The sequence below is a fragment of the Xyrauchen texanus genome, chromosome 7 (assembly GCF_025860055.1).
Source record: "Xyrauchen texanus isolate HMW12.3.18 chromosome 7, RBS_HiC_50CHRs, whole genome shotgun sequence".
NCBI classification, from domain to species: Eukaryota; Metazoa; Chordata; class Actinopteri; order Cypriniformes; family Catostomidae; genus Xyrauchen; species Xyrauchen texanus.
In genome coordinates this window covers 8,313,552-8,329,111 of record NC_068282.1, presented here as the reverse complement: position 1 = coordinate 8,329,111, position 15,560 = coordinate 8,313,552, and the positions used below count along the sequence as shown (strand labels likewise).

Genomic DNA, 15,560 nt, shown 5'->3' with positions numbered 1-15,560 from the left:
ATCAAATATGTTTGTAGGATATAGGTTTTCAATTATCAATTAAAGAAGCAAGATTTTTAACTAAATTTAACCTTGCATTATTCTTTGAACACTAGCAAACTATTGAATGCAGTTCATCAAACCATCTAGTCTGCAAACACAAAAACAGTATACACCAAGGCTTTAAATTTTCATAAACAAACCCATCCTTGAATCTAGAGTTCATTTGCCTCTAAGCTGGTATTTATTTCAACTCTTAACTCCAGTTTATGCCAATCTGAGGGTTATGTCATCAGAATTAGAGCTTTCAGACTCCAGGACTCACAGCTAGAAGGAGGAGTATTTTTTATAACTGACAAAAACAGATGCATAATTTTCTGCTCAGAAAGACACAATGTCAGCTTGAAAGCACAGGGGGAAGCCCGCAGATCCACTCAGCATGCTTCTGATCGCATTAAGGGCTGCTCTGGCCGGCAATGCTTACAATTTGTGTCAGAATTCCCCCTTGTGCTTTAGCATTAGCGTCTAGCAATCATCTGCTTGAGTGAAATCTTGGGCTTTGGAGAAGAGAAGTCGAGCTTTGATGGAAAAAAATGCTGCTTGTTTGCAAACAGGAAAACTGGGAAACTTTAAAAAAAAAATCCACTGCCAAAGTTTTAGATTCAGGTCAGGGTCAGGGTCTCATACTGATGGCATTACCAATTTAAATACAATTTAAAAATCAGCTTTGCTTGTATCCTAGAACCTATGAACTAGATGGTAGCTTCTATCTATCTATCTATCTATCTATCTATCTATCTATCTATCTATCTATCTATCTATCTATCTATCTATCTATCTATCTATCTATCTATCTATCTATCTATCTATCCATCCATCCATCCATCCATCCATCCATCCATCCATCCATCCATTTTTAAAGAATTAAATTCACAGAATCATCCTAAAATATATGGTTACCATTGTAAGGATCTGTAGTTGCAATAGTGGGGATCAGCGACAAATCTGTTTGCAAAGACATTGGTCAGATGGACAATAGGAACACATATTTTGTAACAATATGATGCATTGTATAATTATATTTTATATATATTATACGTTTTTTCCACACTGTATTTTCACCCAAAGCATAAAAGGCACTCTGATCAAACTGGTGACCTATGACCTCTGTTTCTCAGTGAGACTTAGGAGGAAAGACCTGCAGAGTGACACAAGTGAAATTTTGAATGACACAGATAGAAATAGTAAGAGTAGTATGGTAGTATGCGATTCCGAATTTAGCCAGACACTCACAGAATGAGTCAGATTCATGTACACATGTCTCTGAATCTTACTGTAAGTGTGTGCATTTAATACTCTGTAATCAGATGAAATATTCTTGGACAGGTGAAACTAAGTCATATTGGCTCATGTAGATGAAGTGACACTCAACTACTTTAGATGCAAACATATCTTTAATTTCACCTCTGTATGGCAACAACAGTAAAATCACTCTCACACCTCACATACTCTCTCATTCCATTCGCTGTTGCAACAGACATTTACACAAAGACTAAAAAAGAAAAGGGTTGCCAATGGCTTAGCAAGTGTTGTTGCAGAATCATTCAGTTGGAAATGAAGAGTACAGGAGTATATGTGAAGGGTTTCTGCTGTGCCACAAAGTGGAAAGATCACTTAGCAAAACAGAGAAGAAAAGCCTGTGTATCCTAGACTCAGTGAGATGCATGGAATCAATGCAGCATTTGACTTATTCAACAGACAAGAATATGCAAGACTTCCCTGGCTAGCTTCCCCAGTATTGTAACAACTTCTTCTTGTACCTGTCTTGAAGCTTGAAAGAAAATGATGTGCAACTCTTCAACTCATACAGAGGTGTAATCATGCAGAATTCACTTTCTTGTGTCTATATGGTGTTCACTTATCTTTTGCACAGCTTTTCTCCAAACTTACAGCAAATTGTGTCGATAAGCTATATAGCATTTAGAATTTTGGTTTGGCGAATGGGATAAAAATTTCATACAAGAAATATCATGTAACTTTCAAGTATACATGAATTCAAAGTTTGCATTAAATAGATGCTCGCAAACAAAAGTTATGATAGCAAATTTCCGTTAAAATCAGTATGACATCCAACACTGAAACTTAAGGACTGTCATAATGAATCAATTTAATGTAGATTTACTTATAGCAAGAATGATATAGCAAAAATGTTAATATGTTAATACAAAAATAATATTTTGTTCAGAAATTAGTTAAAGACTCATAATTTATCAATGTATTACCTATAATGAAAAGTATTTCACAAAAACATTAGTATTTTGTTTAAAACATATTTAAAGACTGTCATCATTTATCACTTTATTGTAAATGTACTTACTGTGTAATGAAAAGTACATCACAAAAAGTGAGTATTTTGTTTAAAAACTATTGAAGGACTTTCGTAATTTTGATGTTTGACTAACAATGCTAGGGACTCAAAGACAATTTTGGTTCCATAAAATGAACCACAACAGATTGTGCATTGACTATAACTTACAGAAATTGCTTTTAATTCTTTAATTTCTTTTGAACTGCTTTTTAGTCATCGTCCCTGAAAGTCATTGTACTCACTCACTAGCCTGAACTTGAATATGAGAGAATCTGCTTTAAAAACTCTACTATTACAACATATTGCCATTGATTTCGCCAACTGACTACCATCAAACTGTTGAAATTATTCAGAGTTTTTAAAGTGCCATATTGGCTGATATCAGAAGTTATCAGAGCGATTGAACCAATGAAGTTTTTGATGTGTTTGACACTGTCACACAAACAAAGCCTTCTGTTTGCCTCAGTGGTGTAGTAGAGTCTGTAGAGGTGGGCATACTGTGAATTTATGAAGGATGAAATGATCTGATATCACGAGAAAAAGGCACCACCAACAGCAGTAAAAGGCAAAAAAATAAAAGAAATTTTATATAATTGAGGGACACAGTTGTCCAGCATCTGTGAAGAGCATCAAAAACTAGCACTTGTGCACAAACATGCAGTATTTTCACAAAGTCTAATAGCATATGTTACATTTAAATGTATATGTTTATGTTTAGCAAGGAAATAAATATACAGCGCAAAAGTTATGTGGTCTAAGCACATAACTGGCAATCTGGTAATCAGAAGGATGCTGGTTCAAGCCCCACAGCCACCACTATTTTGTCCTTGAGCAAGGCACTTAACTCCAGGTTGCTCCTGGGGATTGTCCCTGTAATAAGGGCTCTGTAAGTTGCTTTGGATAAAAGCGTCTGCCAAATGAATAAATGTAAATGTAAATGCTGGAAAGTCCCAGCCCTAACTGAAATGGAAAATATAATTGGTTAGCTAATATCATGGATCAGCTTAGTTGGACTGTCTGTCTTGCCAGTGCCATCATTTGTGCTTCTGCCTCCCGCAGCTCCGTGTGCGTTTAGAGACAAGCTCTGTACACGCAATGGTGCTGCAGCATCACGCTAGTAGATTGAAAGTTCGGGGTCAAAAGCCTACTCATTGTTCTTGCAGCCATATGTATCATCACTTATTTTTGGTGGGCATACCCAAAATCCTAAGAAAGTTAGGAGGGCATACGCCGAACAGATTTACCATACTTACAAAGTATGTATTGAATTTGGTGGGGAAGAAAACACGTATGCAAGTATGCATATTTGGATTCAGGGCCAGTTTTTGAAGATGATTTGTTATTGAAAACCTCTGTAGTCTCTGTGGAAAAATGGTTGGCGCACAAACTTCTGTTTTCTCCTTCTGGCTGTTGCTTGTCAAGACCCATCAACGGCTCTGTGGTCCCATAACTGTACCTGAGGCCGCACACCACTCCCTTTTTATCGTTCCATCTCTCAAACCTCCTCTCCCCTTCTCCATTTTTTGATTCCCCACTTCGCCACAGATGTCTAGATCTCAAGATGCACTTGTGCAGTTGGCACGCTAGCAGACATGAGTCTTGTGTGCCTGGTTCCTTCAAACCCCACGAGGAACTTTGCCTGGGAACCTTTGTGTTTTGTTCTCAGACATTTGTGCACATTTACATCCACGCAAGAAGGTCAAGCAAGCCCGAAGAGCCTGCTTGATTCTACATCTGCGAGATAAAATCCAATCACAGTCTCCGTTAATGAGTGGGTGTGTGAGAACCCAGAGAAAGGAGAGATTTGACGAGGACCAAAATAAATATGTCAGACATGTTGCCATCTGTACGAGGGGCATTCCAATGGGACTAATTAGCCAGCCATGGTGGGCTGGATTGCTCGTTTGAAAGTGATTCGCTCTTCTCGGGGAAAACAGGTGGTGGAGAGAGTTCCTAATTTTCTGTCTCACTTTATTGCGTTTGCCAAGTGCTCTTTTGCTCTTATAATGCCTTCTTCTTTGAACGCTTCATGAAACGCCTTCACTTTTGTCTTAAACACCGTCAATCAGATGCTGTTGTCGGCGTCCCTGAGGTGTATAGAGTTTTACACATAATGCAGAGAGATTATCAGTCTTGGGAGAAGCTGCTTAATAAAGCTTGTTGGTCCTTTCCTCCCTCTGGTATGTTTATGTGATTTGAAAATGAGTCATACTGTCTCTAAGGTTGCTACGAGTCTTATTGGGGGAAAACACAGGCATGTTTGGAATGGAAGACTAGTTTATTTTGTACTAAATAGTGTACTTTGTACAAATAGAGTTGTGGTGTAGTGGGCTAAAGCACAGAACTGGTAAACAGTAGGCTGCCGGTTAGATCCCCACAGCCGTCACCATTGTGACCTTGAGCAAGGCACTTACGTAACTCCAAGGGGGATTGTCCCTGTAATAAGTGCACTGTAAGTCGCTTGCGATAAAAGTGCCTGTCAAATGCATAAATGTACATATTACACAGTACTTTATACACTGTATACTGTCCACTATTTCTTAAAAGCAGTACAAGAAACAGTAGGCATAATTCCACAATATATGTTTCAAACAATAGTATACATTGTTGTGACCTCATCACATGCGAGTGGCAACCAGTTGGAAATTAAAATAGTTATTTAGCACTTTTTAATTCCATTTTGTGTACACATTTTTCCTCAAAATTGGATTTAAAATGCAAAAAAGCAGATTTCGGTTTGTCTCACTGTAATGGTAGCCAGCTGTGCAGTGTGTAAACATCACCCATTCTAAAAAAAACTTATTAGGCTGCATATTTTACACTCTGGATAAGGTCATGTGTCTTGCAGTGGAGAATTTGCTTGGATGGTGTGAAGACTTGTCAAAGGTTATGCTTTTTTTCTTAACATTCTAAAAACAACAACATTGAAGGTTTGTTCTGCCCTTAAACCAAAACATGTCTGCTCAGGTAAGCTCTGTTACATGCCTGGGTTTGTTAAAAAAAAAAAACACCTGACCTCTTTGGCTCCTATTTACCCATGTCACTTTTTAATCAATACATGCAAGCCCTTTGGGTGCTTGCAGGGCGACATCAGCTGTTTACACTGTGTGTTTTCAATACCTCAATGGCAGTGACTTGTCAGCAACCTCATAAGCTTGTGAACCCCTTTGGCTTTGTGTGGTTATTGCGGCCAGAGAGGCTAATTGTGCTTATGGGGCGAGAAAGGGAGAGAGAGATAAAAAGAAAAAAAGGAATGAAACTACAGTACAAGCTCAGCTGTGTCAGCCATTTGTTGAGAACTTGAGCAAGGATTATTGTGTAATTTTCTAATTGAGGATAATAAAGAGCATATTTTGCCATTTATTAGTGGTGCTTGCTAACACTTAAGGTTTTTGCTTGGTGGACCACATCTTTAATACTTCTGTGGAACATAAAACATTTGTTTTTGATGGAGATATGATGTAAATATATACATACAATGCAATTCAATGGGGTCCAACACTTCCAATCTTCAAAAAGGTCATAAAGGCAGAATAAAGGTAATCCATACAACTCATGTGGTTTAATCAATGTCCTCGAAAGTGGTACGATTGGTTTCGACCAAATTTTACCTCCCTTTTCACTATAAATCTTGCCATTACCTCTATGCTGCCTTTATGACCATTTTGGAGTATGAAACGATATGAGTTTTAGATGGCGTCAGGGTGAGTAAATAATTAGAAAATCATCTTTTTTTGGGTGAACTGTTCCTTTAAATGATACACTACTGCAAGAAAAAGAGTTTATATTCTTGTACTAGTTTAATTCTTGTTCAGTAAGTCTAAACAACCAAGAAATTATTATTAAAATGATTTATATTTTAACATAAGATTTGATGCTATCTAGCTTGCTTGTGACATTCATCCTTGCGTCATTACATCATGTCCGTAAACAGGAAAGAAGAACTGGCTGTCACATGTTCTGGCTGGGGAAACTACGTTCAGTTCAGTCAGTCACGCTCACACCATTCATCCAGCAATCTGTATAGATGTTTATCTGTTATCTGTTTGGCAAATTTGTTTACCTGCTTTAATGCTTGGATATGTTGTCTAGTAGGGTTGTTGAAGCTAATATTGCTTGTCACGCTTGTATGAATCAAACATTACTCGTGCGTTTACTGATGCGATGTATCTACATTGTAGGGGGAAGTTTCTGTGATGTTTACTAATATTTATGACTTCTGAAATTGACTTGTAATTGTTATATTGCATATTTAAGCATATCATTTTCATGTTTAATAAAGTATATTTTAACCCCTTCATTATTGAATCCTCATTTTATATTTTTAGTTTAGGGTGTTATTGTGTGCATTGCATATACATACTATTGAAGTATTATGGTTCACTTGCATTATCAACTGAGGCTGTACAATATAATATAAAAATGGTGAAGTCTTAATTTGAACTCGTATCAGCCATATCACAAGTTTCACCTCTTAAATTGATAAGTTTAGGACAATGCAAACATTAATAGTAGATAAAACACATGAAAATTTATATTAAAATATACTGGTAGTGATTAAGGAATGTTCTCTATGTAAAAGCTCTTGAGTGTTGTGTCAGAAAAGCGCTATAAGTGTAAAATTAATTAATTCAAAATATATAAATAAGAGTGTTTTTTATCTTCATCAAGACAAGGAACATTTCAGTTTTAAATGTTTAATCGTATAACATAATATCGACATGAAAACAGCTCGTTATGACTACGACTCTGAAGATCTCCCAGTCATGATAACACAGGCGACGTCCAAGTAAGCTCAAATCATAAGATTCATGCGCCAGAAGAGCTGACGTAATGTGTTCTTCTGCAAATTGTTTGCAATTTTAAGTTTCATAGTGCAGCTTTTAAAGTTCTAAGCCTTCGTGATTATTGGATAAGGATGTTTTAAAATGATTGCAATGCTAAAAATATCCAGAATATCAGAAACCTCTAAAGTATGAAATACTTTAGAGGTGAGCTTAATTAGAAATATTTGGTGATATCTTACTGAAATCGAACCTCTACCCCTAGTGACTGAAACTGGAAGTGTTGTTGACCAGTGAGCATCATGACAGTGACTATTACAAGACAAGCACCTCTCACATTTTCCTTTTGACAAATTTTAAATCTAGTTCAACTATGATATCTGTGTGTTTTTTTTTAAAAATCTCAATAATATACATGTTTCACATTCTGCCTCACAAAGACTGACTGAATACAGGTACTGATTCTATCAAAACCTCAAATTAGGTTATTCAAATGCTGTTGCTGCAGACAAAAACACAACAGAATGTTCTTTTTGTGTAGTGTAATCAAGGTCAGCAATGTCTCCCCAGTATTTAACTGCTGAACATATGCAGAAAAGCCTCAGAGTCCTTGCCAAACAAGCAACCTCACAGCCCTCATATGAAGCCTGTCTTTGCTGTAATTTGAGTAGAGATGCTGGCAAAAGACTTGAAATGATGGCTGTGATGCTGCTGTTGCACCCCCCCCCCCCAACACCCACCCACGAGTGGAACACAAGCTTGGCAGCGCACGATGAGTGTCTGATTGCTTTTGTGTGTTGTGGTCCCTCCGGACCCCTCACAAAGACAGAGAGGGAATTGCTGGCCAGCAGCCTCTGATAGTATATCAAGATTACTGTGTTTTCCAGACAAGAGCGGACCACCGCCAAAGAGCGAGATTGTGTCACTCACTAACACATTTGAAGGATGGCTGATATTTGAGAAAATGAATGGCTGCTTGGACTCCTGTCTGCTGCGTTCTAAACGATCACACATTTTTGAGGATTTATGGGTCGTGTTGTCATTTGTTTAGCTGACTGTATCATTGTATTGAGGTATTTGATTGAACATTTGTCTAAATTGTGTATTTTTGGGTGTTTTTAAGGTAATTAGGGTGATTTTGAGTGTTTTTGTTTCATAAAAACATACCATGGAAAAACCAATGGAAACACTGCAATAATGGTAAAACCATGGTATTCTTTGAAGTACTTTGCAGGAAGAGAATGCAGAGGAATAGTTTGAATATGGTAATCAAACAATACTTTAGTATATGTCAAAATACCATGGTAGTACCATCTGATACCATCTATTTTGTTAAATTGGGTAAAATGTGAACATTACCTTACAATTATATATCAGGGTACAACCATAAAAAATTACCATAGAAAAACCATGGCAATACCATGATTTTTGAACACTGCCATTGTGGTATTTTTGTTGTAAATTACAGTAGTATTTAAATATGGTAATCAAACAATACTATAGTGTATGCCAAGCTAAAAAACTATGGTATGACCATTTGATACCATTACTGAACCATGGAAAAACCATGATAATACAGACACAATGGTAAAACCATTATATTCTTTGTAGTAATTTACAGGAAGAGAATTCAGAAGAGTAGTTTGAATATGGTAATCAAACAATTACGGGGCATTACCTCCTGATACGATCTATTTATTTGTATTTTTTTGGTCAATTGGATAAAATGTGAACATTACTTTAAAATTATGTATCGGGGGACAACCATAAAAAATGACCATTGAAAAACCATGGCAATACCATGTTTTTTTGGACACTACACTATGGTATTATTGTTGTAAGTTACAGCAGTATTCAAATATGCTAAAATACCATGGTGTGACCATTTCATACCATTACTGAACCATGCAAAAACCATGAAAATTGTGCTATAATGTAAAACATGTTTTTAGGCACTACCATTATGGTAATGCAATGATATACTTAGTGTTGTTTAAGTAAAATAGTATAAAAATATTGTAATGAAACAGTACTATAGTATGTATATTTCAAGTTTTTTTTTTTATATTTGACATAATTACCGATTTGTTAAAAGAAAAGTATTTCAGTTAATATTACATTTATCAAAAAAAATTATTAGATACAATGTGAATATTCCCTTCCTAAAAATTCCATGATATTACCACAAAAATATACTGTTAATATAATGGTAATGTCTTTTCTTGTGTGGTTATTATAGTAATGCCACAGTATTATTTGAAGTTCCTTAGTTAGTAGAATAGTATTTTAATATAGTATCAAAATACTACAGTATTACCATCTGATCATTTGAGTTAAACCATGGCACTGCCACAACACTGATTTTCTAAATTTGCAGGAAATTTAAGATAAATTAGGTGTATACTGACTGTAAATTTTACCTGATGTCATTAAGTCTTATATTAATTGTTCAGATTAAACATAGCTGTATATGTTTTTGTATGTCTGCAGGATGCGGGAGAGGGAACTGCAGCATGTGGGCAGGAGATTGCTGCTGTTGGGCATCTGTCTGCTGTCTCTTTGGGGCCAGTTGAGTTTGGCCTCAACACATCGCAGCCATATTGGTGAGTCACATGCAAACATATACACAGTAGTGTTTAATGGCATAAATATAGGAAACAGACTATCAACTGAAAGGTTGCTCAATTGAGTGCTGTATTTAGCTTAAAGTGTGCCTGACTTGTTGTTCTGAAGCCCTTCTTTCTTGGAATCCATGAACAACAATTGTCTTAAATTGTTCCTGGGTTTGAACAACCTTGTGTCATTCATTTGCAAAGAGACCTGTCTGACCTTGTGAAGAATGAACGTTCCAATTAGCTTTTACCTTGAAACCAAACAAGCACGAAGATATAAGCTCACTTTCTTACAAGGCAGAGAACTTAGAACATGTAAGATTGTAATAGTGAAATGGCATTAATACAAAATGGAGATTCATATAAAAATGCATCATTTACACAAGCTAGAGACTGTATGAAAGGAGTATAGCATTGGGGTTTTATGAGGATATATTCTGTCCTGATGCAAAGGCATGTTTAGGTCAGTGGACCCCAGTTGTAGACCAACAGGGATGCCAAAGGAGCAGGTGTCAAGCCTGTCACTGCAATCTCATTGAGAAGAGAAAGCATCAAAGTAAAATAGAAATAAACCCTGGGCGAGAGGCGGAAGATGTGAATACACATTGCAGTAATGAGACCCGTCCACAGGGACTGCCTGGCAAACTTTAGCATAACAGGAACTGAAGCGAGAAATAAATAATGTTTGAATAACTGAACCCAAGGCAACTTCAAACAACAAATACACTGTAAAAAGTCATGTGTTCATTGACTTTAAAACAGTGAAATCAACAGTCTGCATGGCTATTTTTGTTTATTGAATACATTTGCTAAACGGTAATTTACATTTACATTTATGCATTTGGAAGACACTTTTATCCAAAGCGACTTACAGTGCCCTTATTATAGGGACAATCCCCCTGGAGCAATCTGGAGTTAAGTGCCTTGCTCAAGGACACAATTGTGTTGGCGGTGGGGGTCGAACCAGCGACCGTCTGATTACCAGATTACCAATTATGTGCTTTAGACCACTACATCACCACCACCACACACCATTTTTAACTTATTGCTTAGTTTTTAAATAAAACAAAATGTATAATATTTTTGAAAAATATGCTTAAAATGATGGCAACTCATATAAGATGCAGTCTTAAGGTGCGTACACACTGCCAGCGACATCGCGAGCGACAGCGACTCAATACCGACTCAAGACCATTCATTTTCAATGCGAGCACAGCGACTTCCGGCGACACGAGCTGTCGCGACCGTTGGCGCTAGATGTGGCCGTGTCCAGCGACTCGACAAAGTTGAGAAAAGTTCAACTTTGGAGCGACTAACGGAAGCGACAGCCAATAGGAGAGACGACGGGAGAGCTCACGTGATCCTTCTCTCTCTCTCTCAGCTCCTGCAGTAACGGAAAGATGGATGAAAGGCTAATTCTTGCTGTTAGAAATTTTCCAGTGCTCTATGATGTCTCTTCCCACGTACAAGGACATTTTTAAGAAAAATACTGCGTGGAAAGGTGTATCTGAGATCGCGGGGATTTTATGGACACAGACAGACCAGCATTTGCATTTTCGCCGCAGATAAACAGCCGCTCTGGCAAACAGCATGCCTGGTTTCTCATTCATCTTTGATATAAAGCATTTTATGTACTGATTCCATTTATATTTAGTCTTTTCCCTCCAAAATGTTTGTTTTTAGTGGCAAGAAAAGAGATTCGCTGTCAACAGCAATGGAATGACATCCATGAATGTCATTTATAAACGTTACTAGGCAACCAGTAGTGGGAACACCCACTAGCGACTTCACCGCCAGCCACTGGTGACCTGCAGCGACAAAGTCGCTGGCAGTGTGTACACACCTTTAGAGAAAAACTGCTTTATTCTAGATATGGTGCCAGATGCACATTCACGAGTGCTGCCATATTGAGATCACATGACCAGGTGAATATTCCTCGCTTTATCGCAATAATGCCCTGTAATTGAACAATTTTTCTGTTGTTCTCACTGGTAACCAAAAATACTTGCTCTTGTGTGATGGTCTAGATCTATACCGCTAGGTGTCAGCGAACATAAACGCATTACTGAGTGCACCTTTAATTATTCTCTTGAATTATCTTAAAATGTTAAGTTGCCATGACGTAAAATAAGCCATCATTCTAACATACAACCTTTTACTGTAAATTAAGCAATTACACTTAATGTAAAATTAACACTTAATTTTACAGTGTCCTTGTTATACACTGGCTGCCAAAATTTTGGAGTAATGTACAGATTTTGCTCTTATGGAAAGAAATAGGCACTTTTATTCACCAAAGTGGCATTCAACTGATCCCATTGTATAGTCAGGACATTAATAATGAGAAAAATTACTATAACAATTTGAAGAAAATGTTCAGAACTTCTTAATCTACTTTATTGAGTTCTCATCAAAAATCCTCCACCTGCAGCAATGACAGATTTGCAGATCCTTGTCATTCTAGCTGTCAGTTTGAATCCTGGAGTCGCAAGTTTGAATCCAGAGCGTGCTGAGTGACTCCAGTCAGGCTTTCTAAGCAACCAATTGGCCGGGTTGCTAGGGTGGGTAGAGTCACATGGGTTAACCTCCTCATGGTCGCTATAATGTGGTCCGCTCTCGGTGGGGCATGTGGTGAGTTGTGCGTGGAAGCCCCAGAGAATAGTATGGAGCCTCCACACGCGCTAGGTCTCCGCGGTAACATACTCAACAAGCTACGTGATAAGATGCGCAAATTGACAGTCTAATTACATTGTAAAATAAAGTGTAACCAGCAATTGTTGTGGTACAGAAAACACAATAGCAGTTACAATCTTCAGATAGTTTTTTGAGCATGAATGGGTCATTTTAAGTAGAAAAGGAACTCCAGATGTCATAAAACAATACGTTTTTAAATGTGAAAACAAATCAACAGAAACAACAATGTAAACAAACCTGACAAACAGTGAAAGTGAAGTGCAAGCTTTGCAATCCTAAGCGACTTACAAAAGAGGAAAACTTAAGCGATTCATCTTTAGGAGACATTGGTACGAAAAGTTTTATAAGCATCAGAATATTAGCATCCACGACAGATAAGAGAGCAACAAGTATATATAATTATTATTATATATATATTTTTTTAGATCAGGCTGACTTTTAAGGTACAGCTTGTATTTCAATTCATTGACTTGAATTGTGTACAAATGTAGAATCTGCCTGAAATAACATCAACGTAGGACATACTAAATCTCCACTGCTGTATTTACTTCACCACAAAGTCATTTTTTCTTTAACTGCATATATCCTAGTGAGCTTGTATCCTCCCCCTGTTTTGTGAAAGCCACAAAGACCCAATGGGGACAAAGCAAAGCAACAGCGACAATTAATCTCCTGCTATCGAGCAAAAGGCCGGCTCTAAATAAAATCATGTAGCTTTTCAGGCACGGCGACAAAGATAGCAACAAGTTAGGAGGGCCCATCCTTCTCCCGGTGGATGTGTACATTGAAGAAAGGGTGATTGATTACAATGAGAGGCCCCCAATCTCTCACCATGTGGTGGGGTAGAGAGAGTGGCTTTCTGCCCGATGCAGGTTGCAAAACTCCCGGCTAGCACAGAACTAATCACAAAGTAACTCCCAGCGGCTCTAGGAGGTCAGGCCAAGGTGTTACCCAGTAAACAAACCTCTTTAGCCCCACTGTTTAAGAGAAGAGAGGGTCTCTTGCTGCTTTGGAGAGGTAAACTCTCAGCATACCCTTAAGAGAGCACAGATCAAGCCAATAACACCACAGGGACCTCTGCACTGCCAGCACATATTAGTAAGTCATGAGAGAGAGAAAGAGGTGGGAGAGAGAGAGAGAGAGAGAGAGAGAGAGAGAGAGAGGGAGAGGGAAAGGTTGACAAGGAGAACAACATTAAACAACAACAACAAAAAAATATCTACATCGAGCAGAAATGCCTTGAAGAATGAATCTTACAAAGCCTGTCCATAACATGTCTGAATCATATTTAACCTCAAAATCAAAAGACAAATATAAGAAATTGCATTATTAATATATTAGAGAAGTAATATCAAAAATAAGATTGTTTTGCATTTGACACAAAATGTTTTTTAAATAATTTTAATCGTATTTTTACATCATTGTGTGTTTGTCTTTAATATAGGATGATTTTAATTAAAAACAGCGTGTTACAGTAATACTGTAAAAAATATGTGTATTGCATTAATGAGAATTTAATAAGAATAATGGGATTTTTAAATACATATAAATATAAAAATTGTAATATTTTTTAAATTATTAATATATTATAGAAGGAATTTATATTGTATTTATAAGAAATTTGCATTGTGAAATTTTCATAAAAATAAAGATTTATAACTTGAATTGAAAAGTATTTATACAGCATGATATTTGTTACACTGCCTTTAACATATGCAGACTTTAATTGTATAAAACATTGTACTACAATATTTCTAAGCATAATATAGTAAAAATACTTGTATTACAGTAATTACAATTTAATTATAATGATAGGAATTTCAAATATATTTTAAATGTATTAATAATATATTATAGAAGGAATTTATGTTGTGTAACAAAATTACGATTATAGTTTTTGGATTTTTACATTATTTTCTTAAAATAATTTTGTATAACTTGAATTGTGAAGTATTTATACATGATGGTGTTTGTTGTACTGCCTTTCTTTTATGCTGATTTGAATGTGATAAAACAGTGTACTATAGTATTTATTTGTGTAATAGAGTGAAAAATACTTGTATTGAAGTAATGATAATTTAATGAGAGTAATGGGAATTATAAACAAACAAACAAACAAACATAAAAGTAAAACGTTTAGATGCTTTATGGTAATAACAATGTTAAAGAGAATGCACAATATGCTTAATTACCAATATGCATAATTTTCATATCAATATTGTCACAATGCAAAACATCATAATGGTCCTTAAACAGGTTTCATTTTCTTTATGCAGAATGTAAAATGTAATCTCTTTTTTTATTCCTGTTCTTCTTTTTTGGTTGGTGATTTTGGGGTAAATTGTGACCAATTAGCTTTACCACAGATGCTTAATTATTTTTTTTTAAACAATAGTTGACATACAGTAAAAGTATAGAGCAATACAATTAATGTAGATAGCGTGATTTGGAAGAATTCAATTAGAAATTTTGGAGTTCATGAATAAATCTCTGACTTTTGATTTCAGGCTTTGGTTTCTTGGAAAATGTTTGTAATGTCAAGACAGGTGATATTACTTGAATTTATTTCTCTGAAAATCAGAGAAAATAATATATGAAAATTTGCTCTCGACTAATATAATGCTAACATTTCTCGATATGTCTCGATATGAGTGACAGGTCATCTCTTTCTGATTAGAATAAACATTTCTCTACTCTTCCACTTAAATAGATGCGTATCCATATTAGTACACAGCAATCAAGCATTTTCTGATTTGTAAGTCACTTGCTCCAGGGAGAGATTCTGCAATGCAGGCTGGAATAAAGGAGGCGTGAAAAACACATCGCAAAAGCTAATTATCAGATCTTATCTGACAGCTGGTCTCTTTTCTTCTGAAACGAGGCTTGAAGTGATACTCTGCGCAGGTCAAATAATTACAGATGTAACTGGTGTGGCGATGGAAGAAAGTTCTGCTGATGTTAATCATAAATAATTATACACAAGATTACAGTACACACTTGCACTCTAACATTTAAACTTCATTGTACAATGACATTTACTGTGACCCCAAAAAGATTGGACACTTGAGCCAAACTAAAAATGTATAAAGGCATTGCATTAAATAGCAAAATATGAAGTGACAT

At 36.3% G+C, this 15,560-nt stretch overlaps 1 protein-coding gene across 1 annotated transcript in view; it reads left to right on the top strand.

Moving 5' to 3' along the window:
* The window catches only part of LOC127646853 (chemokine-like protein TAFA-2), a 119,228-nt gene that overhangs the window by 68,184 nt on the left and 35,484 nt on the right, over positions 1–15,560 (top strand). The window contains exon 2 of the mRNA XM_052130762.1: positions 9,622–9,734. Within this exon, the coding sequence (XP_051986722.1) occupies positions 9,623–9,734 (112 nt within the window). The 5' untranslated portion in view covers position 9,622. The remainder of the gene's footprint in view (positions 1–9,621; positions 9,735–15,560) is intronic.